Consider the following 23,979-nt stretch of genomic DNA (forward strand, 5'->3'; position numbering starts at 1 on the left):
GCCAATCTGGAGACAGTGGGCACTGCAAATCACTTCGGCGTCCTTGAGTTATGTTTTAGAGGGAGGATGAAAAGTGTGAACGAAAATTTAAAAGTAGGGTACCTGATCACTCGCCAGCCGTTACACGTACAGATGTCAGATCTGAGCGAGGTACACCCCATGGGCTGAACAAAACATTTTTTCTCGTACTTGGGCTGCTGACCACGGGGCGCCACTGGTCACAGAGTCTGCTATTCCACTATTCGCCTCACACACCGTGTAATTTGTTTTTATTTAAATGTAATTCAAGGTTTAAAATTGTGTATTGGACTGGGAAGTGAATGGATTTCCACGGAGACATCACAACACTTACGCAAATAAAGATCTGATGCAATCACATGGAAGTCATGGATACATTCATGATATAAAAAGCAAGATTTCAATGACAAGTGCTCACCGACATGTTACATACCTGATTGTCCCCTTGTAAGAAGGGAAATAGGTCTAAACCTGTTCAAACAAGAGAAGAGGCAAAATATTAGAACAAAATATAAGTGTCAAATAGTTCAAAACTTTTAGCGGCACTGACCCTATTGCAATCAGACTTTGCACATCAGGCTTCATCTGTACCCAAGTCCCATTGCTACAGATCAGAGAGTAACAACAGGCTTTTACATCTGTTTGTTTAAGCTTGGGTCGGCCTCCCCACGGTTACACTGTGAAAAGCACCTTACCCTGACACAATTTTATTTGTGGGTCGACAACTGTGCTGTTGGGATAAAAGTGGTGGTCTTGGCCATGTAAACTTGTGGAGCTGGCTCATAAATTCAGTCGTTCACAATTTGGAAAATAGAAAAAGCTGGTTTAAAAAGCAGATTGAAAAATACGACACCTCTTATACGATTAGCACTTGGATGTTTTCAAATGACCAATACTGCACAGAAGGGTTTATACTATATGTCTGCTGGTTCACGTGATATGGAGTGCAAGATGGGGATGGAGGTGATATCACATTAGGCTCACATACACCACAAATGTCCCAGGTTTGAATCCCTGGCCTCTTGACTTACCTCTCTGCTGGAGGTGGCGTTTAATGCATTACATGGCTGATCCCAGTACCGCCAGGCCTGGGAGAGGGCACGGGGCGGGGGGGGTAAAGATAGATCAGCCAAGATTCCTACTCCACATCGCTAACCAGCTACCACTTCTGGAAATCGAGCTGGGACAAATGAGTATCAACTGAGGGCAGAACAGGAATCGGGCGAGAACAGAAACAGGATCCTGCTGTGACGATCCCCATAGTCAAATAGCCCACTGATACCCAATATCTAGACTCACATGAAGAGTGGCCACTTGAGTGAGGCAAGACGATTGCTGGGAACTATTGAACTGAACCCCAGCAAGTGTCAGTGCCTTCAGAAGAGGGGGGAGAAATGAAAATAAAACTGCACACCTGCGTAATAGAGCGTCAAACAATGCATATCGTTGACTTCAATGGAGTTTTAAAAAACTCAATGAGTATGAGGAGAGTCGAGAGATAGAGTCAAGTTAACACACAGCCAAAGCACTTTCTGAACCTGGATACAAGATTGTATAGTTTGTGATTTTTGGTTAAACGGTACTATTCCGTTCTAAGTGTACAACACCTCGAATTAATTATTTTTCAGCACCAAAGCCACAGCTGAAGGCACACCTTGCTGCAAGTAGCTTACCTTGCAGCAAGTAGCTTACCTTGCAGTTCATACGGCAGAGTTGGTAAGTGGTATGAATGACGGTAGTCTTGAAAAGGAGCAGAGATAAAGTTTGGATCCAGAGTCGGTATGCTTGGAGTTCTTGTTACTGGCGATGTCTGATGGTGCAGGTTTAAAACCCTGTGTGAAAGAAAGACATTAGATGTTAAAGGCAATTCATTTGTAACGTAGCCATAAAATATACCAGAAAGAAGCAAGTTTGATTTCTGGTCTCTGATGAATTGAATGATGTCAGCAAAGGTCAAGAACATAAGAGTTATGAGCAGGAGTAGGCCATACGGCCCCTCGAGCCTGCTCCACCATTCAATAAGATCATGGCTGATCTTCGATCTCAACTCCACATTTCTGCCAGATCCCCATACCCCTTGGGTTGTGTGTTCGTGATCACTATCCAGTGGCCGCTGCTCAAAGGTAGATGTGTGGATGTTGGATTAGACTTGGCCCTGTTTAATACAGCCTGCTAATGCTCAACGACCCTGTAAAACAAACAACGATCACTTGGACAAGGTAGCAGAGGGCACCTGGTGCTTGTGGAAGGTTCACCAGCATGTCAGTACCTCCAGGAGAAAAAGGGGGAGAGGGAAGGGAGTGGGAGAGGAATAACAAAAAAACACACACACACACAAACACACAAACGATATCTGGAACTCATGCAACTTGTTAAGTATGGAAGAACTCCACAAGACTGAGTACTGTGAGCTAAAACTGATGTGACCTTAGTCTCTTTAATACAACTCCAGAGCGCCCAAGCAGCATGGCAGACAACCTTTTATACTCCCTTGCACGAGGTGTGCAAGTGACCCTTGGGCCTCCAACAGTTGCGCCCTCTGGTGGCAAGTCTTACACAGTTACAATGTTTACATACGTAACACAACTGAGTTATTGGTAAATGTGTGCGCTCCTGTCTTTGCTGTGGAAATATAAGTACAGCTCCAGTAGTCCTACTGATTCATGGCCCAAGTGCAGCATTGTGGCTAATGGAACTGATTAGAATCATCCCGTGGGAACCAAGATTGATCTTTTTCAAGCCCATACAGCAAAGGTTAAACTAGATAACTCAAAACCCAGCTTGGTATTTGGGTAATTTAAATGTTTTGATTTTAAATTGCAGTGCCGACGTGCACATATTTAAAAAGATTCACACTACAGCTGGATGAAAAACACAAATAGCCTTTCCAGAGATTTTAGTCATGCAATCGCTGCCTAGATTTACACATGAAGAATGGCCATTTGGGCAGGTAATATGGAGCTATGCCTTAGCGTGAGTAAGCACCATTACAAAAAGCCAAATAAAATCAAGGGGAGCTTGTAAGAAAATCGATGAAGGTGCATGTAATACAGTCTTGGGAGTTTGAATGAATAAAAATGACTGTTAGTCAACAATTAAGATCAGCACCCTGACAACTGTGTTGCAATCTTTCAGTGCTGAAGTCACACACTGCATCTGACATTTCTATACTGCCTTTCACAATGAAATGTCCCAAGGTGCTCTATAAATAGGAACTAGGCAAATGAAAGTTAGAGCGAAGAGTTCTGGGAAGGCAGAGAGAAAGATAGAAAGGCGAATCCCAGGGTGTAGGGGCGTAGCGAATTCTGGATGTTCCAACAATCATAAGATCATAAGAAATGATTGATCTTGGCCTCAACTCCACTTACCTGCCCACTCCCCATAACCCTCAACACCCCTATCGTTCAAAAATCTGTCTATCTCTACCTGAAATATATTCAATGACCCAGCCTCCACAGCTCTCTGGGGTAGAGAATCATAGTTCAAGAGTGAAGAACACACTTATTTATCTTTTGTTCTGCATGTATCACCAACTTTCAGATGACCATGGAAATGGATTGCTGAAAGTTCATCAAATTGTGGATTTTTTTGTTGTTGTTGCATTCAAGCTCACTGCAAACAAAAAACAGCCTCACGCGAGACTGTGATTCCAATCTGAAGCTTACCCCTTGTTGATGGGCGGTGACGGAGAAGACATCGAAGGGTACCTCTTCGCAGGGGGCTCCTCCTCCTCCTCCTCTTCTGACGAACTGTCAAGCGTCAGATCAATCACTTCAACTTTTCTATTATCTTGAGATGAATGTCTGTGCTCGGACAAGCTTTTACACGCACCTAGTGAACAAATTAAAACAGTCGGCATTTCTGTACAAAAACAAAGGCATATTTAAAACGGGCTGCGTCAGCAATGGGGCATTTGTGGCGATGATGAAAGTTCTCTGATGCTGGGGCAAGTTCGGTCTTCACCACTGGGCAGTTTCTTTCTTTTCTCGGTCCCCCTTCAGCAAAGGTTAATCTGCCCCCAAAGTTAAATGCATTGCAAAACATATTATTTAACCTCCACCTGACGAGACAGGCAAACCGATTTTAAAGTTTCAGTACCAAGCTGAGATTTGAAGAAACAATGCAATCTAGTCTGGCATCAGGGAACTTGAGTTTTAAATGGGCTTGAAAGGTGTTTTTGATTAGCTCGTACCATTTCTGGGCCACAGTTTTACATGGTTCCCAGCTGAAGGCCGCGTTTTCAAGAAGTTTGTCTCAGCACTGAATACCAGACAAGTATTGAGCAAAAAAGAGTGTCAAGGTTGTCTTCTGTATAATTTGGCTGTACCTTTTCTAGTTTAAAAAAAAATTGTTCAATATTGTTTAATATTACTTGTGTTTTGTCTCCTGCAATTGTAAACCTGACTGGATATTTAACCTGACTCCATTGCCTTCACGATTTTATACATTTTAGTTCCAACGAAAGGTCATCAACCTGAAACGTTAACTTGGTTTCTCTTCCCATAGATGCTGTCTGATCTGCTGAGTATTTCCAGCATTGTGCTTTTTTATTTGGGATTTTTAGCTCGTTTAGGAGCTGGTTTGCTTATAATTTTTTTTGTCTATTAGAAGTGCAAAGGTTAAATAAAACTACGTTAAACCTGTAACACACATCGTTCCAATCTTGCTGGGTGCATTTCACTTGAATTTCCCTTAAGAATCAGACAATAGACCCTTCCCTATAGTGAGAGAGACTCAATGGTCATAGTCCTACCATAATTCTTCCTTTCCCAGAACTATGCAACTGTTCACTTCCCTCAATCTTTGGTACCTCTAGCAATCTACAGACTTTTAAATCTCAACATGGCGTCACCTATTGACTATTTTCAATAACCATGTGTTTTCTCTTTTCAACGTTGATGGTGTCCTACAGTATGTTCCCCTTGCCCTTTACCTAGTACTCTCAATTTAAAAAAAATCTTGTGGTCTGATACTTCACTCCATTTCCACTTCACAACGATTCTATACATTTTAGAATAGTGTATTGATTTTGCAAATGTTACACCGCAGAAAGCAGTGAGCATTCAGACAGCTGCAAAAGCAAATAAGACACTTGAGGTTTAATGGCCATCACAAGATGCTTCCAGAAAGGTTTATGTTGGAGATTTAAACTGTGTTGTTTTACAATCCAGATTTAGCAGAAGGTAACAATTTGTGGTCAGAAACTACTTTTCTTAGCATAATGCTTCTGCACCTCCTAAACTGAATTGCAGATGGCATTTCGAATCAAAAAATTCTAAGCCGCAAAACCAACACTACAGCCTGTTAAAACACAGACATAGAAATAAAAGGTTTAACTGATTCTATTGTTTTGCCCCCAAGAGATTTTAAACCGTCATAGTGGAGGACGACGACAATACTACAGTTTCTGTTCGAGTACAATCCCAGTGTGTCCATCTTGTGGGTCAGCGTCAACAATACTGCAACATACAATGATAGAATGCAGGTCGAGGCCAATATAAAGCTCTTGACCCCAATAATTGTGAGGCTAGGTACTTGCTCAAGGAGGGTGTGAAACAATAGGACCAACTGTTCCATTTAGTTTAGACCAACATTTTTACTGGTACTCTTTCACTTGCTGGTTCGAAACAAGGGCAAGCCTGGTTTGCAATAGTATTTCCTTATTTCCCACACTATGCATTTTTATGCGATAGACCCATGTCCACTTGGAAATGGGTTGAAACAGCTCGACCATATTTCACATGTCAGTCTTGCAGTCAACAGGCGTTTATCCCATCAGTGTGATATGGATTTGAACCAAGAGGTGACAGGAGTCTCCCTGACCACACCACTATCCACATTCTGCTAAAACAAAGCTTTCTCTGATCACAGATAGTTTGGTACAGGAAGCAATTTGGCCCGTTGAGCCATTTTGGAGCTAATCCTCTAATCTAATCTTCCTGCTCGTTCCCCACACCCTTGTAACAAAAATGCGTACCATCTACGCCATTATAAGAGGAATTCACTTCTTGAACCTCCTTCTTCACTCTCATCGGTGACCATGCTCCATCTTCCTTAAACTGAATTTCGTCACAGTCTGTGCAACAATTGAGGATTTCCATAAATAATCTGTTTAAGCAAGAATTTTCAGATTAGTTAAAAACAGTCTGCAAAACCATTCCTTGCAACTACTTGTAGTAAACATTTTAGAATGAGATAACTGTACAAAAGCCACTTGAGTGTTAACAGTGTTTGGAAGTTCAAAGAATTCACCAACATGCAAAAATGCAAATACTCTAGCAAGGTCTACAAGCTGGAACAGACAATATTTCGGAGGACCATTTGATGCCAGTTGGGCCTTTTTGCTCCTTGCATCTCTAATCTATGCACATTCACATGGTGTAATCAGGCTTTGATCATACTAGTCCTCTGAAGAATTTAATAAACGGAAAATTATACAATACAGCATTTCAATCATGAACAGCCAGCTTCTATAAGATTAACAAATGATAGAACATTGACTTGGACACAGTGAAATTAACAAAATACCTGAGTTGCTTAAACATGTATAATTACATCAGGCATACATATAAGAACATAATAGGAGCAGGAGTAGACCATACGGCCCTTCGAGCCTGCTCCGCCATTTAATACGATCATGGCTGATCCGATCATGGACTCGGGTCCACTTCCCTGCCCGCTCTCCATAATCCCTTATTCCGTTATTGTTTAAGAAACTGTCTATTTCTGTCTTAAATTTATTCAATATCCCAGCTACCACAGCTCTCGGAGGCAGCGAATTCCACAGATCCACAACCCTGAGAGAAGAAATTTCTCCTCATCTCAGTTTTCAAATGGGCGGGCCCTTATTCTAAGATCATGCCCTCTAGTTCTAGTCTCCCCGATCAGTGGAAACATCCTCTCTGCATCCACCTCGTCAAGCCCCCTCATAATCTTATACGTTTCAATAAGATCACCTCTCATTCTTCTGAATTCAATGAGTAGAGGCCCAATTTACTCAACCTTTCCTCATAAGTCAACCCCTTCATCTCTGGAATCAACCTTGTGAACCTTCTCTGAACTGCCTTCAAAGCAAGTATATCCTTTCGTAAATATGGAAACCAAAACTGCACACAGTATTCCAGGTGTGGCCTCACCAATACCCTGTACAATTGTAGCAAGACGTCCTTACTTTTATACTCCATCCCCTTTGCGATAAAGGCCAAGATTCCATTGGCCTTCCTGATCACTTGCTATACCTGCATACTAACCTTTTGTGTTTCATGCACAAGTACCCCCAGGTCCCGCTGTACTGCAGCACTTTGCATTTAAATAATAACTTGCTCTTTGATTTTTTTTTCTGCCAAAGTGCATGACCTCACACTTTCCAACATTATATGCCATCTGCCAAATTTTTGCCCACTCACTTAGCCTGTCTATGTCCTTTTGCAGATTTTGTGTGTCTTCCTCATACATTGCTTTTCTTCCCATCTTTGTATTGTCAGCAAACTTAGCTACGTTATACTCCGTCCTTTCCTCCAAGTCATTAATATAGATTGTAAATAGTTGGGGTCCCAGCACTGATCCCTGCGGCACCCCACTGGTTACTGATTGCCAACCCGAGAATGAACCATTTATCCCGACACTCTGTTTTCTGTTCGTTAGCCAATCCTCTATCCATGCTAATATATTACCCCCAACCCCGTGAACTTTTATCTTGTGCAGTAACCTTTTATGTGGCGCCTTGTCAAATGCCTTCTGGAAGTCCAAATACACCACATCCATGCCCATTTATAAACCATATTGCAGCCAAACTGCAGTACATAAAGTTTTTTCTGTACTTGAAATCTTAAGAGCTCCTCAAATTTTAAATATACAGAATCCCCAATGGCCTAGAAGTAGACAAATGTTTCATATGGCACAGCAAAATCCCATACAGACCAGAAAGATCTCAGGTTAAATTCCCAATTTGCAGCAAGTTAGTTTATGTCAGCCATGCACAAGGGAGGGGGGACAATAATGCCCTCTTCTGATTGGATACTGTTGGGGGAGATGGCCCATCAGTGGAAGGCAGCAGCAGCCAAGTTCATGGCACCATGGGTGGCTCTGCTGCACAAGAGGGCAGGAAAAAAAATGGGCGAGTTATAGTGGTAGGGGATTCTATTGTAAGGGGACTAGATCGGCGTTTCTGCGGCTGCAATCGAGATTCCAGGATGGTATATTGCCTCCCTGGGTCAAGGATGTCTCGGAGCGGCTGCAGGGCATTCTGGAGGGGGGAGGGTGAGCATTCAGTTGTCGTGGTGCATATAGGTACCAACGATCTAGGTAAAAAACAGGATGAGATCCTACAAGCTGAATTTAGGGAGCTAGGAGGTAAATTAAAAAGTAGCACCTCAAAGGCAGTAATCTCAGGATTGCTACCAGTGCCACATGCTAGTCAGAGTAGAAATAGCAAGATAGTTAAGATGGCTTGAGGAATGGCGCAAGAGGGAAGGATTCAAATTCCTGGGACATTGGAACCGGTTCTGGGGGAGGTGGGACCAGTACAAAGCGGATGGTCTGCACGTGGGCAGGACTGGAACCGATGTCCTAGGTGGAGTGCTAGTGCTGTTGGAGGGAGGGTTTAAACTAATATGGCAGAGGGATGGGAATCTATGCAGGGAGACAGAGGGAAGTAAAATGGGGGCAGAAGCAAAAGGTAGAAAGGAGATAAGGAAAAGTGGAGGGCAGAGAAATCAAAGGCAAAAATTAAAAAGGGCCACAGTACAACATAATTCTAAAAGGACAAAGTGTTAAAAAAAATAAGCCTGAAGGCTCTGTGTCTCAATGTGAGGAGCATTCGTAATAAGGTGGATGAATTAACTGCACAGTTAATGGATATGATGCAATTGGGATTACGGAGACATGGCTCCAGGGTGACCAAGGATGGGAACACAACATCCAGGAGTATTCAATATTCAGGAAGGATAGACAGAAAGGAAAAGGTGAAGTAGCGTTGCTGATTAAAGAGGAGATTAACGCTTTAGTAAGGAAGGACATTAGCTTGGATGATGTGGAATCTGTATGGGTAGAGCTGCGGAACACCAAAGGGCAGAAAACTCTAGTGGGAGTTGTGTACAGACCTCCAAACAGTAGTGGTGAAGTTGGGGATGGCATCAAACAGGAAATTAGGGATGCAAGCAATAAAGGTTATCATGGGTGACTTTAATCTACATAAATTGGGCTAACCAAACTGCTAGTAATATAGTGGAAGAGAATTTCCGAGTGTGTATAAAGGATGGTTTTCTAGACCAACTAGAGAGCTGGCCATCCTAGACTGGGTGTTGTGTAATGACAGAGGATTAATTAGCAATCTTGTTGTGCGAGGCCCCTTGGGGAAGAGTGACCATAATATGGTAAATTCTTCATTAAGATGTAGAGTAACAGTTAATTCAGAGACTGGGGTCCTAAACTTAAAGAAAGGTAACTTCGATGGTATGAGACGTGAATTGGCTAGGATAGACTGGCGAATGATACTGAAAGGGTTGACGGTGGACAGGCAATGTCAGACATTTAAAGATCACATGAATGAACTTCAACAATTGGACATCCCTATCTGGCGTAAAAATAAAACAGGGAAGATGGCTCAACCGTGGCTAACAAGGGAAATTAGGGATAGTGTTAAATCCAAGGAAGAGACATATAAATTGGCCAGAAAAAGCAACAAACCTGAGGACAGGGAAAATGTTATAATTCAGCAGAGGAGGACAAAGGGTTTAATTAGGAGGGGGAAAATAGAATGTGAGAGGAAGCTTGCAGGGAACATAAAAACTGACTGCAAAAGCTTCTATAGATATGCGAAGATAAAAAGATTAGTGAAGACAAATGTAGGTCCCTTGCAGTCAGAATCAGGTGAATTTATAATGGGGAACAAGGAAATGGCAGACCAATTGAACAAATACTTTGGTTCGGTCTTCACTAAGGAAGACACAAATAACCTTCCGGAAATACTTGGGGACCGAGGGTCTAGCGAGAAGGAGGAACTGCAGGAAATCCTTATCAATCAGGAAATTGTGTTAGGGAAATTGATGGGATTGAAAGCCGATAAATCCCCAGGGCCTGATAGTCTGCATCCCAGAGTACTTAAGGAAGTAGCCCTAAAAATAGTGGATGCATTAGTGTCATTTTCCAACATTCTATAGACTCTGGATCAGTTCCTATAGACTGGAGGGTAGTTAATGCAAACACACTTTTTTAAAAAAAGGAGGGAGGGGGAAAACAGGGAATTATAGACCGGTTAGCCTGACATCGATGGTGGGGAAAATGTTGGAATCAATTATTAAAGATGTAATAGCAGCGCATTTGGAAAGCAGTGACAGGATCGGTCCAAGTCAGCATGGATTTATGAAAGGGAAATCATGTTTGACAAATCTTCTAGAATTTTTTTTTTTTGAGGATGTAACTAGTAGAGTGGACAAGGGAGAACCAGTGGATGTGGTGTATTTGGACTTTCAAATGGTTTTTGCCAAGGTCCCACACAAGAGATTGGTGTGCAAAATTAAAGCACATGGTATTGGGGGTAATGTATTGATGTGGATAGAGAATTGGTTGGCAGACCAGGAAGCAAAGAGTAGGAATAAACGGGTCCTTTCCAGAATGGCAGGCAGTGACTATTGGGGTACCGTAAGGTTCAATGCTGGGACCCCAGCTATTTACAATATACATTAATGATTTAGACGAAGGAATCTCCAAGTTTGCAGATGACACTAAGCTGGGTGGCAGTGTGAGCTGTGAGGAGGATACGAAGAGGTTGCAAAGTGACTTGGACAGGTTAGCTGAGTGGGCAAATGCATGGCATATGCAGTACAATGTAGATAAATGTGAGATTATCGACTTGTGGCGGCAAAAACAGGAAAGCAGATTATCTGAATGGTGGCAGATTAGGAAAAGGGGAGGTGCAACGAGACCTGGGTGCCATGGTACATCAGTCATTGAAAGTTGGCATGCCGGTACAGCAGGCAGTGAAGGCGGCAAATGGCATGTTGGTCTTCATAGCGAGAGGATTTGAGTATAGGAGCAGGGAGGTCTTACTGCAGTTGTACAGGGCCTTGGTGAGGCCACACCTTGAATACTGCGTGCAGTTTGGTCTCCCAATCTGAGGAAGGACATTCTTGCTTTTGAGGGAGTGCAGCGAAGGTTCACCAAACTGATTCCCGGGATAGCAGGACTGACATATGAAGAAAGACTGGATCAACTAGGCTTATATTCACTGGAATTTAGAAGAATGAGAGGGGATCTCATAGAAACATACAATTCCGACGGGATTGGACAGGTTAGATGCAGGAAGAATGTTCCCGATGTTGGGGAAGTCCAGAACCAGGGGTCACAGTCTAAGGATAAGGGGTAAGTCATTTAGGACCGAGATGAGGAGAAATTTCTTCACTCAGAGAATTGTGAACCTGTGGAATTCTCTACCACAGAAAGTTGTTGAGGCCAGTTCGTTAGATATATTCAAAAGGGAGTTAGATGTGGCCCTTATGGCTAAAGGGATCAAGGGGTATGGAGAGAAAGCAGGAAAGAGGTACTGAGGTGAATGATCAGCCATGATCTTATTGAATGGTGGTGCAGGCTTGAAGGGCCTACTCCTGCACCTATTTTCTATGTTTCTATGATATCCAGTGATGTTTGCTGAAAGTGCATGATTCCAGACAAGGAAAGGATCAGGTCCCATCATAATACCCTCCACAGTTGAACACAGTATGCTCACAGGTTTGTTGAGCTGTTGAGTTGGGAGTGGCTTAGCGAGTTGCGTGATGTTCACTATACTCAATAAAACCCCAGGGTTCAGGGGATCCACGATGAGGCAGGTGGTTGTGAGCCTGGTGGATGGACTGATAATGTGTAGCATGATTGTTAAACCTTTTGCTAATAAACCAACTAGTTCTTAATAGCAATGTGTTGCTATGAATTCTTAAGCAAAGAACCCATGAAGCAAATACATTACAATATGGAATGGGCTGCTGTCATTTCAGGAATCAAACCCCGAGATGAATTGGCAAATAACCCAGAGCTAGCCTCTACATTAAAGGTGCGATGGGCAAGAAGAAAATTACGATGCCATTTCAAATGTGAATGCAGCAGAAACCAGAGGATAAAAACAACCCCCTGCTCAGAACACAACTCGGTACAGACAGGAAATAGAAACTGAAAATGCTGTAAACACTCAGCAGGTCAGTGTTCAAAGGCATTGAATTCCAATTCTTTTCCCAAAATATTAGACCATTTTCTGCCAGATGCTGACTCTGCTGCATCTATAGCATTTTCTGGTTTTATTTCAGAATTTTCAGCATTTCAACTTTTCTTATCTCTTTCAGCAGTCGTGACTAATTTTGTCACCTGCTCTTCCATCCCCTCCATGGGCCAAGTTCTAAAATTTAAGTGGCAACTGCATTGATCCAAGTTGCTAACAAAAGATACTCTTCCAAATAGGATAACGGCAAACACAATAAAGCAAATGAGTGCAGCAGGTGTTAAAGTAAGAGGGCATCTGCGCATCGTACCCAATTCATTTCCTCGCATTTCGGTGTTAGTACTAACTCGCTGTCAAATACCTTCCACTGTCACACGCAGTTAAGCAGGGTTTAAAACTGCCATTAAAAAAGCAATGTAACTGTTACTTGGTGATTTATCTTTTCGACATATTGTCAAGGCACAACTGAATTGATCTTTGAAATTAATACAGATGTTCTTTATTTGGGAGGAGATGGCAACGTGGGGTGCGGTGGGGGGGCGGGGGTGGAGGAGGAAGAAAAATCTTTACTTCTGTAACGTAAGTGCTGCAAGTGCAATGATTTATATCCCCCACTGGAATAATCAGTCCCTCCAATTAAAATAGTATTTTATATAATCCACCTCTGCCTATCTTCTTTACAGTCAGCTCAAAATAGATTGCATAATTTTGAGATGCTATTTTATAAATCTCGAGGTCACAATGCAAATCATTCCACAGGGTCCCTCATCTTTTGGCTCAGGCAATATAGCATAAGCAAATGCTGCGAGAGGCCACCTTTGGGAAGTGATATTCCCTGGTGCCTCCAGCAAATAAATACCTGTCAGGATACTCAACCCAAGTGCTGCCACTTTTGGATTCGGCTGCAGGAAAGCAGAATTCTCATCATCACTGGCCTGCACTGCAACACTGGGTAAGGTTTTAGGCAAACAGGAATAATTAAGCATGCATTTTTGAGCATATATAATAGGTTTAAAATCACACTTGCGCAACTGTGCACATGAATTTTGCATATGCATAGCTATGCAATACTCCTGAATTTGTAGTACAAGTGGTCAGGAATATGAGCAGATGTTCATGTCCAGGATTTCATGCCAACCTTGGGTGGTTGCAGAGAAGCAAGCAGTTAGAATCATAGAATGGTTACAGCATGGAGGAAGACCATTCGGCCCGTCGAGCTGTGCCGACTCTCAGCTAATCCCACTCCTCCGCCTTTTCCCCGTAGCCCTGCAATTTTTTCCCCCTTCAGATACTTATGCAACTCCCTTTTGAAAGATAAAATTGATTCCGCCTCTACAACCCTTTCGGGCAGCGCATTCCAGATCTTAACCATTCACTGCATAAACAAGTTTTCCCTCAGGTCGGCTTTGGTTCTTTTGCCAATCACCTTAAATCTGTGTCCTCTGGTTCTCGAAAAATTGACTTGCATTTATATAGCGTGTATCACGACATCTGGAATCCCAAAGCACACCACAGCTATTTAATTACTTTTGAAGTGAAGTCACTGTTATGTAGGCAAATGCGATAGCCAATTTATGCATGGCAAGAACCTGCATCGAGCAATGAGATGAATGGCCAGTTAGTCTGTTGTTGCTGATGTTGGTTGTGCAGTAACAGCTCAAAATGGTGCATGCTCGTTTTAGTTAGCAGGAAGGTGATAATGCAATCACACATTTTGTATTGAGTTGTGTTGCTTTTCATGCCACTTGGGAAAGCATCTTGGTACCCGACTACCTACTTCTCCCAGTGCCCTGGCCAACATTCACCCCTTCACCAACATCAGCAAAAACAGACTAACTGACCATCCATCTCATTGCTGGATGCGGGTTCTGGCCTACTCCTGTTCCAATGTTTCAAAGATCTTGTGGGTTGCACTGGATTACGCGATCTCACACATGCTCCATGTAAGCATCTCCTGTCTTTCAGAAGGTGGACTGATGAGCACTCTAGTGAGACAAGTCCCATTGCAAAGCATGAAATTGGTTCATTTCACACAAAATATAAGACGACGACGACTTGCATTTCTATAGCGCCTTTCCGGACCTCAGCATGTCCCAAAGTGCTTTACAGCCAATGTGTTATGTATGTAAACATTGTAACTGTGTAAGACTTGCCACCAGAGGGCACAACAGTTGGAGGCCAAAGGGTCACCTGCACACCTCGTGCAAGGGAGTATAAAAGGTTGTCTGCCATGCTGCTTAGGCACTCTGGAGTTGTATTGAAGAGACTAAGGTCACATCAGTACTCAGTCTCGTGGAGTTCTTCCATACTTAACACAATGCATTACTATTTTTTGGGGGAGTGTAGTCACTGTTGTAATGTGGGAAACGTGGTAGCCAATTTGCGCATAGCAATGTAATAATGACCAGTTTATCTGTTTTATTAGTGATGTTGATTGAGGGATAAATATTGGCCAGGACACCAGGGATAACTCCCCTGCTCACCTTCAAAATAATGCCATGGGATCTTTTACGTCCACCCGGGAGAGCAGACGGGGCCTCGGTTTAACATCTCATCCGAAAAGTCAGCACCTCAGACAGTGCAGCATTCCTTCAGCACTGCACTGGAGTGTCAGCCTAGATTTATGTGCTCAAGTCTCAAGGAGTGGGACTTGAACCAACAACCTTCTGACTCAGTGGCAAGAGTGCTGCCCACTGAGCCACAGTTGCACACAAATAGTTGAACAGAATACAGTTTTCAGTGAAATTTAATCTATTGCCAATTATGACAAAAATACAAAACATTTAAAATTTAACGAACGGAGTCCTGATACTTCACTTTACAAGTCAATATTCGCTGAACTGGCAGGCACCAATTTTACTTCTGACCGTTTCGAATTCAAAGTTAAGTAGACTGTCTTATTCAAAGGCACAGTCGGACACAGCTCACCTCTGACCCTGCCCTTGCTCTGTACTGAGAGTTGGCTCATCAAGCTGACAATCAAAACTACCATCTTAGTAATGGCAACACATTTTCTGGCCACCTCGGATCCCTGCTGTGTTCAATAGATGGAGGCCATTATAATATTACATCAAATTACTCTCTGGAATATGCCAACATACACTGATGCCTCTAACTGATATAGTATACAAAAACAACACACTTATTATGTTAGCTATTTTGTCCACTCACCACTAATGCATCCAATTCATATTCCGGATAGGAATTACACATTTGTGGACTGAATTTAAAAGCACCATAATATAAAATTAACCCAAAATCCCTCCTAGGCCTAATAGACAAAAATCTCAAAATGTGACAATGAGCCAAGATGGGAATGACCTTCCTCATCCATATCCACCTTGTGAAGAAGAAAAAAATAATAATCGTAAGGCAATCCCCAACAGGCAATGTTTATAAAGCGAACTTGAGAAAATGATAAAATATAGAGCTGAATGGAATTAGTGCTGTATACTAACCACCAAATTATGGACACAACTTTAATCATTCTCATTTGCTTTTGTTGCATTAAATTACGTTCATGCTGTGCAAACACAATTATAACAGTTTGGAAGCAGACAGAGGTCATCCAAAATATACACAAATCAGAAAAACAATGCACTGAGATTCTACTGATTCCTCAGAATCTCAAGTACTTTTTGCTGTAGGCAGTTAATTTGGATAATGCAGACCACATGGGCAGACTGGAAACCTAATGTTTTAGTTATATATTTGCAACAATTATCACCAAGACGTTTTTTTTGCAAACAGCTGTTTTTTTTACCAGAACGTACCCAGTCCCAGGTCTGACATTCCCTCTTCTCCACTCCCTTTCTGATTCAGTTTAAAAAAAAATGTGTACCCTCCACCACACATCTGGTCCTGGTACTATCAAAACTCATTACAAAACTAGGAAGACATGTGGGAGAAGAATGCCTGCGAGCCTGGACTCGTGACCTTTCCACTTTTCTTATCAACACCCGCCCGGGATCAGTAAACTATGTGCATGCTTCACTACATCATAACCTCACCACAGTGGAACACTGGAAACCATCTTCTATACAAATCCCCATTACTGTGCCGTCCTCCAACTATGAGAGGTCAGGGGCTATGTCACTCTGTATTCACTAGTCAGTAACAGCACGTTAGGAACACAAGGACAGGAGTAGGCCATTCAGCCCCTCGAGCCTGCTCCACCATTCAAAGAGATCATGGCTGATCTACGACCTAACTCCATATACCCGTCTTCGGCCCACATCCCTTAATACCTTTGGTTAACAGAAAGCCATCAGTCTCCAACTTAAAATTGACCTAGCATCAATTGCCGTTTGCGGAAGAGTTTCAATCTTCTACTACCCTTTGTGTGTAGAAGTGTTTCCGAATCTCATTCCTGAAAGGTCTAGCTCTAATTTTTTTGTTTATGGCCCCTAGTCCTAGACTCCCCAAACAACGGAAATAGTTTCTCTATCTACCCTATCTGTTCCCCTTATCTTGAAAACTTCCATCAGATCACCCCTTAACCTTCTAAATTCTTGGGAATACAACTCTAATTTGTGTAATCTCTCCTCGTAACTTAACCTTTGAAGTCCGGGTATCATTCTGGTAAACCCTACACAGCACTCCCTCCAAGGCCAATATATCCTTCTTACGGTGCGAGTGCTCCAGGTGTGGTCTAACCAGGGTTTTGTATAGTTGCAGCATAACTTCTACCCCCCCTTGTATTCTAGTCCTCTAAAAGGCCAGCATCCCATTAGCCTTTTTGATTATTTTCTGTATCTGTTCATGACATTTTAATAATCTATGTACCTGGACAACCCCTCCCCCCACCCCACCCGTCTCTTTGGACCGCCACTGTTTTAAGCCTTTCACCATTGAGAAAGTACCCTGTTCTCTCCTTTTTAGGTTCAAAGTGGATGACCTGATATTTGCCTATATTGAAATCCATTTGCCACAGTTTTGCCCATTCACTTAATCTGTCGATATCCCTTTGTAGTTTTATGCTTCCATCTACACTGCCTACAATGCCACCTATCTTTGCTCAACTGAACGGCCCAGCAGACTTTCTGTTCCCCTCTCCTAGAAATTTTGGGGTACATGGGCCACCAATGGCTTTGTTTTCAACAAGCGAGTTTCTAATCCTCTAATCTGGTAGATCATTGATTTCGATTTTGAATGTGAACTGTTGACGGTCTTGAATTTCCAGCCTGCTTACCCCCACATATCCTACCCAATCTCTGGTTGGAACCAAATCTCTGGAACCTCAGCCAAGTGGCCATTTTTACTTAACTAAAGGACAAGTTTAAATGAGCTGAAAATCAATTGTTTAAGAAAAGCTAGCAATCAGATGGTCTTACGGTCTTGTTCGCAGGTACGAAAAAGCAGATGCCAGTTGCAACTTTCCCCAGAGCCAAGCGACTGGATAAAGCACAGCACTGACACTTCAAACGTGCCGCTGATTAAAATAAAATCCACTGGCGAGCTTGGGAGAAACTGTTTCTAAACAAACATCCAAATACAAATGCAATTATTTTCTCCGCCTGCAACCCCCACCCTACCCCATCCCTGTAAAAGGAGTGTGATGGCTACATTTTTGCAAAATAATTCCTCATTTGACAAACAAACTTTAAAACCAGAGGATATTGAGCCTGAAGCAGTGTAACAATAGATCTTTGGATACAGATGAGGAGCTAGCTAAAGGGGGATGGGGAAAGAGGAGGCGTAGGTGCAAGAGGCCACAAATAGAAACCATTAGAAAGCAGGGAGAGGATTAAAAAAAAGCAAACTGGAGTGGGATGGATAAACACACAAGCCTCACTCACACTGATAAGCTGCTTAAGTTTCCAGCTCAAAACTGAAAAAGAACTGTTCCTTTTTCCCGCACCATTCTCCTCCAGTGCATTTTTTCACCCTCAGTTTGTGTGTGTTCATTTTCTCCCCATCTCTCCTGGAGGCACCAACTTTTGCGCTGGTGCTGGCCGTTATTCGTGCTAGATTGTACACAGCAAAGACTCACAGGAACCCTGGGTAGGATCACAACCATGCCTGACCACAGCTAGAGTACTGCGTACAATTTTGGTCGTCTTATTTAAGGAGGGATATACTTGCATTGGTGGCAGTTCAGAGAAGGTTCACTAGGGTTGATTCCGAAGATGAAAGGGGTGACTTATGAAGAAAGGTTGAGCAGGCCTATACTCATTAGAGTTTAGAAGAATGAAAGGTGATCTTATTGAAACATATAAGATACTGAGGGAGCTCGACAAGGTAGGTATTTCCCCTCGTGGGGGGGGGGGGGGGGAAGGGAATCTAGAACTCGGGGGCATAGTTTAAGAATAAGGGGTCACCCATTTAGAACGGAGATGAGGAGGAATTTCTTCTCAGAGGGTTGCAAATTCTCTACCCCAGACAGCTGTGGAAGCTGGGTCATTGAATATATTTAAGGTGGAGATAGACAGATTTTTGAATGATAAGGGAGTGAAGGGTTATGGGGAGCAGGCAGGGAAGTGGAGCTGAGCACACGATCAGATCAGCTATGATCTTATTAAATGGCGGAGCAGGCGCGAGTGGCCAAATGGCCTACTCCTGCTCCTATTTCTTATGACCTTATGACTTTTCAACCAATGTCCACAGACTTATTTCCAGCAGGTCACTATTTACCAGTTTGGAGGGGGAATTCTGGCTGATTTTTCCACCTCCCTGACCCAGGAACAGAGGCCATTTGCAACAACCCAACTACTATACTGGTCAAGATCAACGAACAGCACAGCAGAATTGAATCTGGGAGTTTCTGGTCCCTCTGTCTCAGTGTTATGCATGCAGTGCATTTACTAGCGAGGTTGGCAGACAGTACTTCATCTTCACAGTTAACCACACCATATGAAATATTGCCCTTTAAGTAGTCACTCAAACCTGGTTTGCAAATGCAAGTAGTTTCATCTCAACAAAAAAGACAACAATTTTCATTTTAAGGCCATACGAGAAAATATGCAGACTGTATTTAATCCAAACACAGCACCCACCAGTACAGGTAACACAACAGGGAGAAAATGAGAAAAACTAAAGTTACAAACTGTTCTGTACAAAACATCACCAATCTTGACTTCTGGCATTATATACAAGATAAATTTTGCTGCCAAAGGATAAAAATATCGAAATATGTTCAAACTTTACCATATAACCGATGGTACCTGAACAAATCACTTTTTTAAATAATCTTTTAATAATATAAATATTTACAAGACTTCTCAGAATAAATTGAACACAATTTTATTTTAAAATGCAACAGGATTACCCCATCTTCCATGTAGACCTACAATTTTTTCCCTGCAGTGTTCAATTTAGTTGTTCACCGCAGACATGAAACTGTTTTTCATTTGAGGGTGCATTCAGAACAGAAATAGCTCAAAAATTATATTTTACAATCAAAAACACTGTTCAAACTAAGGTGACAAGCAGAGAGAGGAAAAGCATAGTATTTCCTTTGACTGAAGTCCAAACATCATTTGCTTACCCATCAATAATTAGATGTTCGTAAGGACCCTTCTTATCACACACAGGACAAACCCATGTAGGCTTTTTCTCATTCATCTGAATGTAAAGCGTTGCATCAAAGCACTGGAGGTGCGAGCAGGTTATTGCACGACATGGGATCGTCAACCGCATTTTGCCTAGCTGGAATCAAAAACACACGGGATCCGGGTCAAATTATCTGGATTACTAATGCAATCACTCAGCACCTTTCTTTAAACACATGTTCAACTGCAATTTCACTGACGTGAGGTACTGTGAAATGGACACATTTACTATTTTACTCGTGCTTTGACAATGAGCGAGCAAGCAGCAGTTCACCTGAAGATTTAGAAGCCTTTTAAGTTATTAGCAAAAAAAACCCATAAGAGTAGGTATTATATTTCTAAAAGCAACAGGAGGTCTGTCATTTGTAAATCCCCAATGCTAATGCATGATAATCTTAAAAGGCTCCACCCAAAATTGCCAGTCTATCGTTCAGGCGCCGACTCATCTGTGTATTCATATTTTCCCTTTGCATATGGAAGATAATCATTTCGTAAACTCAAAGCTAACCATCTATGGTTTCCATGATATATTTCAGCCAAATGCAGATGCATTGAGGGCATCTCCATATTCTTTCAAGCGAAAGCTAACCCATTAGCAGTCGGTGGATAAATCGGAGATGTTGATGTAGATGGTCAGAACATGTAGGGAGTTGGCCCCACACACTACATATTTACATTGACAAATACTTATCTGAACTCAAATTCTAGTTGCAGAATTCAGTTTTTCAATTTCTCCCAAGAAATTTCCTGTTGGTCATGTTAAACTATATTTTTACATAGTATTTACAGCACAGAAACAGGCCATTCGGCTCAGCTGTTCCGTGTCAGTGTTTATGCTCCACACGAGCCTCCTCCCACCCCTCTTCATCTAACTCTAATCAGCATATCGTTTTATTTATTCCTTCCTCATGTACATGTCTAGCCTCCCCTTAAATGCATTGGTTCCATTTTAATTTTGAAGTGTCTTAAGAATGGATGTAACATTTATTTGAAGCAAATACAGTAGGGACCTGTCGTTTCCAACAAAATATTAGGCATCACGAACTGAAGATGGCACACAAATGGGGACAATGACAGCCACTGTTTGGCCTCTTCATTTTCTATAAAAACTTCTAATGTGTCCTGTTCAAACTCTTGAATGTTATTTATTTTGAGCACTCTGATGGGTAAAGGCACCACTCAATGTAACACAAGTGCTCAGCTATACAGACCAGAAGGTCCCACAGTCTGTGCAGCGTTAGTAAATCTCAGGCTGGACACAACAATTCGTCTCCCTGGGCCAAGGAAATGGAAACTAAGCCATGGGTTCCCACTCCCAACCGCCAACCAACGACACCTGCGGGAAGGTGTGCGTGAGCAGAAGTCGAGGGCGAGGACAGAATCAGCGGTGGTGCCTCCCACAATTGAATAGCCAGCTGGCAGTCGCGCCTAGGCTCACATATGAAGAACGGCCTCTTGGCTACTGGCATGTGTGGAACTGTACCACAGCATTAACCAGTCCCTTCAGATAGGAGGGGAGATAATTGGGGCAAAAACAATCTTTTTTGTTTCGAACAAGTAAAAAAATAAGTTCTGGGAAGACTTGAAGCAGAATTGCTGGTGCAGATGTAGTGAAAAGCTATGGAATGTAATGTCTAGTGGTATCATGTAAGGAAGGTTCAAAATTGTTGGCAGGCGGACTGAAGCAGGAAGAAGAGAAACTTGAAAATGAATTAAATTACATCAAAACAAAGTGTTAGAAATGGAGGTTTTACAAAAAAATGAAACCATTTTCATAACCAATCATTTGGAAAAATGTTGGAATGATAGGCGCTTGAAGATTTACTGTTTCAACTAACACATCAGTAGTAAAACAAGAGGAACACTATCACTAAACTAGCATTTGAAATTTCTGTATTTCATTTTGCATACATTAGGGTACAATAATTCTAAGTCTAGACCAGTACATCAGTACAAAAGCAAAACACAGCAAATACTGGAAATCTGAAATAAAAATAAAAAATGCTGGAAATGCTGGCTGACCTGCTGAGTATTTCCAGCATCTTCTGTTTTTATTTCAGTCCCTTGGCATCAGTGAACCCATCAACTGCAACAGCTTTTCAGAACACCAGGCACAAAATCAGAATTCATGCTGTACTATAAACAGTAACGAGTTATTAAATCTATAATTCACATCTTTTCAGAGCCAGCTAGCAATAAACCGGATTGTAAAAAAAAAAATGCTTCAGCCCCCAAACAGTTAATAAGCACTGTGATTCTGTGCAAGAGGAAGACAAGACAACTTAACCATCAATAATTCAGATATGGCTGTACTCACAGGGCACAACAGAGACACCCGCAAACTGGTGGTGGCGATTTCACTATCAGGATCCGCTGTTAATTTCTCTTTGACTGCGTGTGGAGGAAAAGAAACATTTTTAAAAAAATTACGTAAGACAGCTGGTTAGTTTTTATTCCCAATACAAAACAGCTATGCTACAGCTTCCCCGCTCCCCAGAAATGCCGATTCTTATAGAACGGAAAAATTACGACACAGAAGGAAACCTTTGTGTCCGTGCCAGTAGAGCTCGTGTCTGACTGGGGTAGATTGCCACAGGTACCGACAACTCTCCGTACCTCCCTCAAATTTTTCATGTGCCAGTCGAGATAGTGAATGCCGGTCGGCTTTGCAACTCTAGGGTGATCACAGTCGAACCCCATTCTGTCCTCGTCCAATGTCCACACACACATGCACTTTCTAGCAGGAGCTATTGCATAGTAATTAGAAGCAGGAATGGGAGTTTATTTTCCCTTGCTCAGCCCACAGCGCGCAGGCCAATTGTACCACCTCCACTGCCATCCTGGCTGAGACCACTTAATAACCGGAGACCAGGAGTCAAACCTGGAACTTTCGGATCTGGCATGGTTTAGTGCTCTATTGCAGTGCCCAGCAATTCAGAGGAATCAGGCTTTATCTTAATACATCAGAAACACCCATTGTACAGCTGCTAACGGGTGACAGGAACAGCAGCGAGTTTGCCGTTTTTGTTTCGTTACAGTCTGAAAGTGTGAAGATAAATATTTACTTAATGTCTGAATCTAGCCTACATTTCCTCTGTTGTTCCTTCCTGTTAAAATCAAGGCACCACAAAAACCACGGCACATGATCTGCCTACACAGGATAAACTCTGTGGGGCCGGGAGGAAATGGGAAGCTTCTGGCTACGAGTGACCTAAGTGACAGGCAATTCCCCTGCTAACAGAACATTTCAGTTTACCTCTACATATTACTTCACTATAACAAACGGCTCGTGGATTGATTCACCCTCCGCCTGCCCCCACACCCCTTTTCTTTTTCGAGTCATTAAATATAGAGCTTACCCTGTACAAAGTCAACTACACTTTAAAAAAGAAAATACACAGGACTGGAAATAAAAACGCACTAAATAAAAAGGGCAGCTAATGAGTGTGTGCTAGAAAGCCATTGTCTCATTGCTTTCACACCCAGCATTCCAGACCTAGCTGCCAAGAACATGATGAATTTTTGTCAAACATATCACAGTTGTACATCATTCTTATCCTCCCCTTTGAAGGGAGACGGAAGGGCCGGAGGGCAGAGGCAGGGAAGGGGAGATCAGCTAATTCACCCTTTATCCGAATCCGCCCAAGGGCAGAAACACATTTCATTAGCTGGACTTGATTTCGAGTGACTAGCTGCAGCAGCACCAATACCCATTACCCTCCCCCACTCACGTTTTGTTGTGCACAGCCACTTTTGGCACTAGCCCGCCAGCTAAGCAAAGGCAGCAGCACAGCACCTCCCACTCTGGAATCAACCCAAAAGTGCCGGTCTTCCGAAAAGATGGATCAAAGAAAAATCACCATTTATTGCAACAAACAGGAGACAAATTATGGGTTAACACAGCTTTCATTTACTATCATAAGTGGAGGATTAGAAATTACAGCCAGAGACAGAGACTTCTCGACTACTTCCAATGAGCAGGTTTATGCGATGTTGGGCAGAGTGCTTTAAGCTGCCTTTGTCCCGTGTTAAGACTCCCGCTAGTGGCACCGAAGCCTGGAACCCTAAAGCAAGCTTACTGGTATTTGCTAAGGCCGGTGAGTTAAGGCTCAGGTTTCTGTTGGCTATATATCAGCAACGGCCAGCTGGCACCAACAGCATCGGTCTTAATATACAAATAGTAGAGCAGTCAAGAGGGGAAGG

The 23,979-nt window shown here is 42.5% G+C and overlaps 1 protein-coding gene across 8 annotated transcripts in view; it reads right to left on the bottom strand.

Annotated features, from left to right (window-relative positions):
• pias1b (protein inhibitor of activated STAT, 1b) overlaps nt 1–23,979 on the bottom strand; it is a 174,693-nt gene that overhangs the window by 4,235 nt on the left and 146,479 nt on the right. For all 8 annotated transcript variants that reach the window (XM_070858513.1, XM_070858514.1, XM_070858516.1 and 5 more), the window contains 6 exons: nt 22,094–22,167; nt 19,713–19,873; nt 5,996–6,126; nt 3,684–3,849; nt 1,711–1,850; nt 452–489 (listed from right to left, as the gene is read on the bottom strand). In XM_070858513.1, coding sequence (XP_070714614.1) covers nt 452–489; nt 1,711–1,850; nt 3,684–3,849; nt 5,996–6,126; nt 19,713–19,873; nt 22,094–22,167 — 710 coding nt within the window. The remainder of the gene's footprint in view (nt 1–451; nt 490–1,710; nt 1,851–3,683; nt 3,850–5,995; nt 6,127–19,712; nt 19,874–22,093; nt 22,168–23,979) is intronic.

Source organism: Pristiophorus japonicus, chromosome 17 (assembly GCF_044704955.1).
Source record: "Pristiophorus japonicus isolate sPriJap1 chromosome 17, sPriJap1.hap1, whole genome shotgun sequence".
NCBI lineage: Eukaryota > Metazoa > Chordata > Chondrichthyes > Pristiophoridae > Pristiophorus > Pristiophorus japonicus.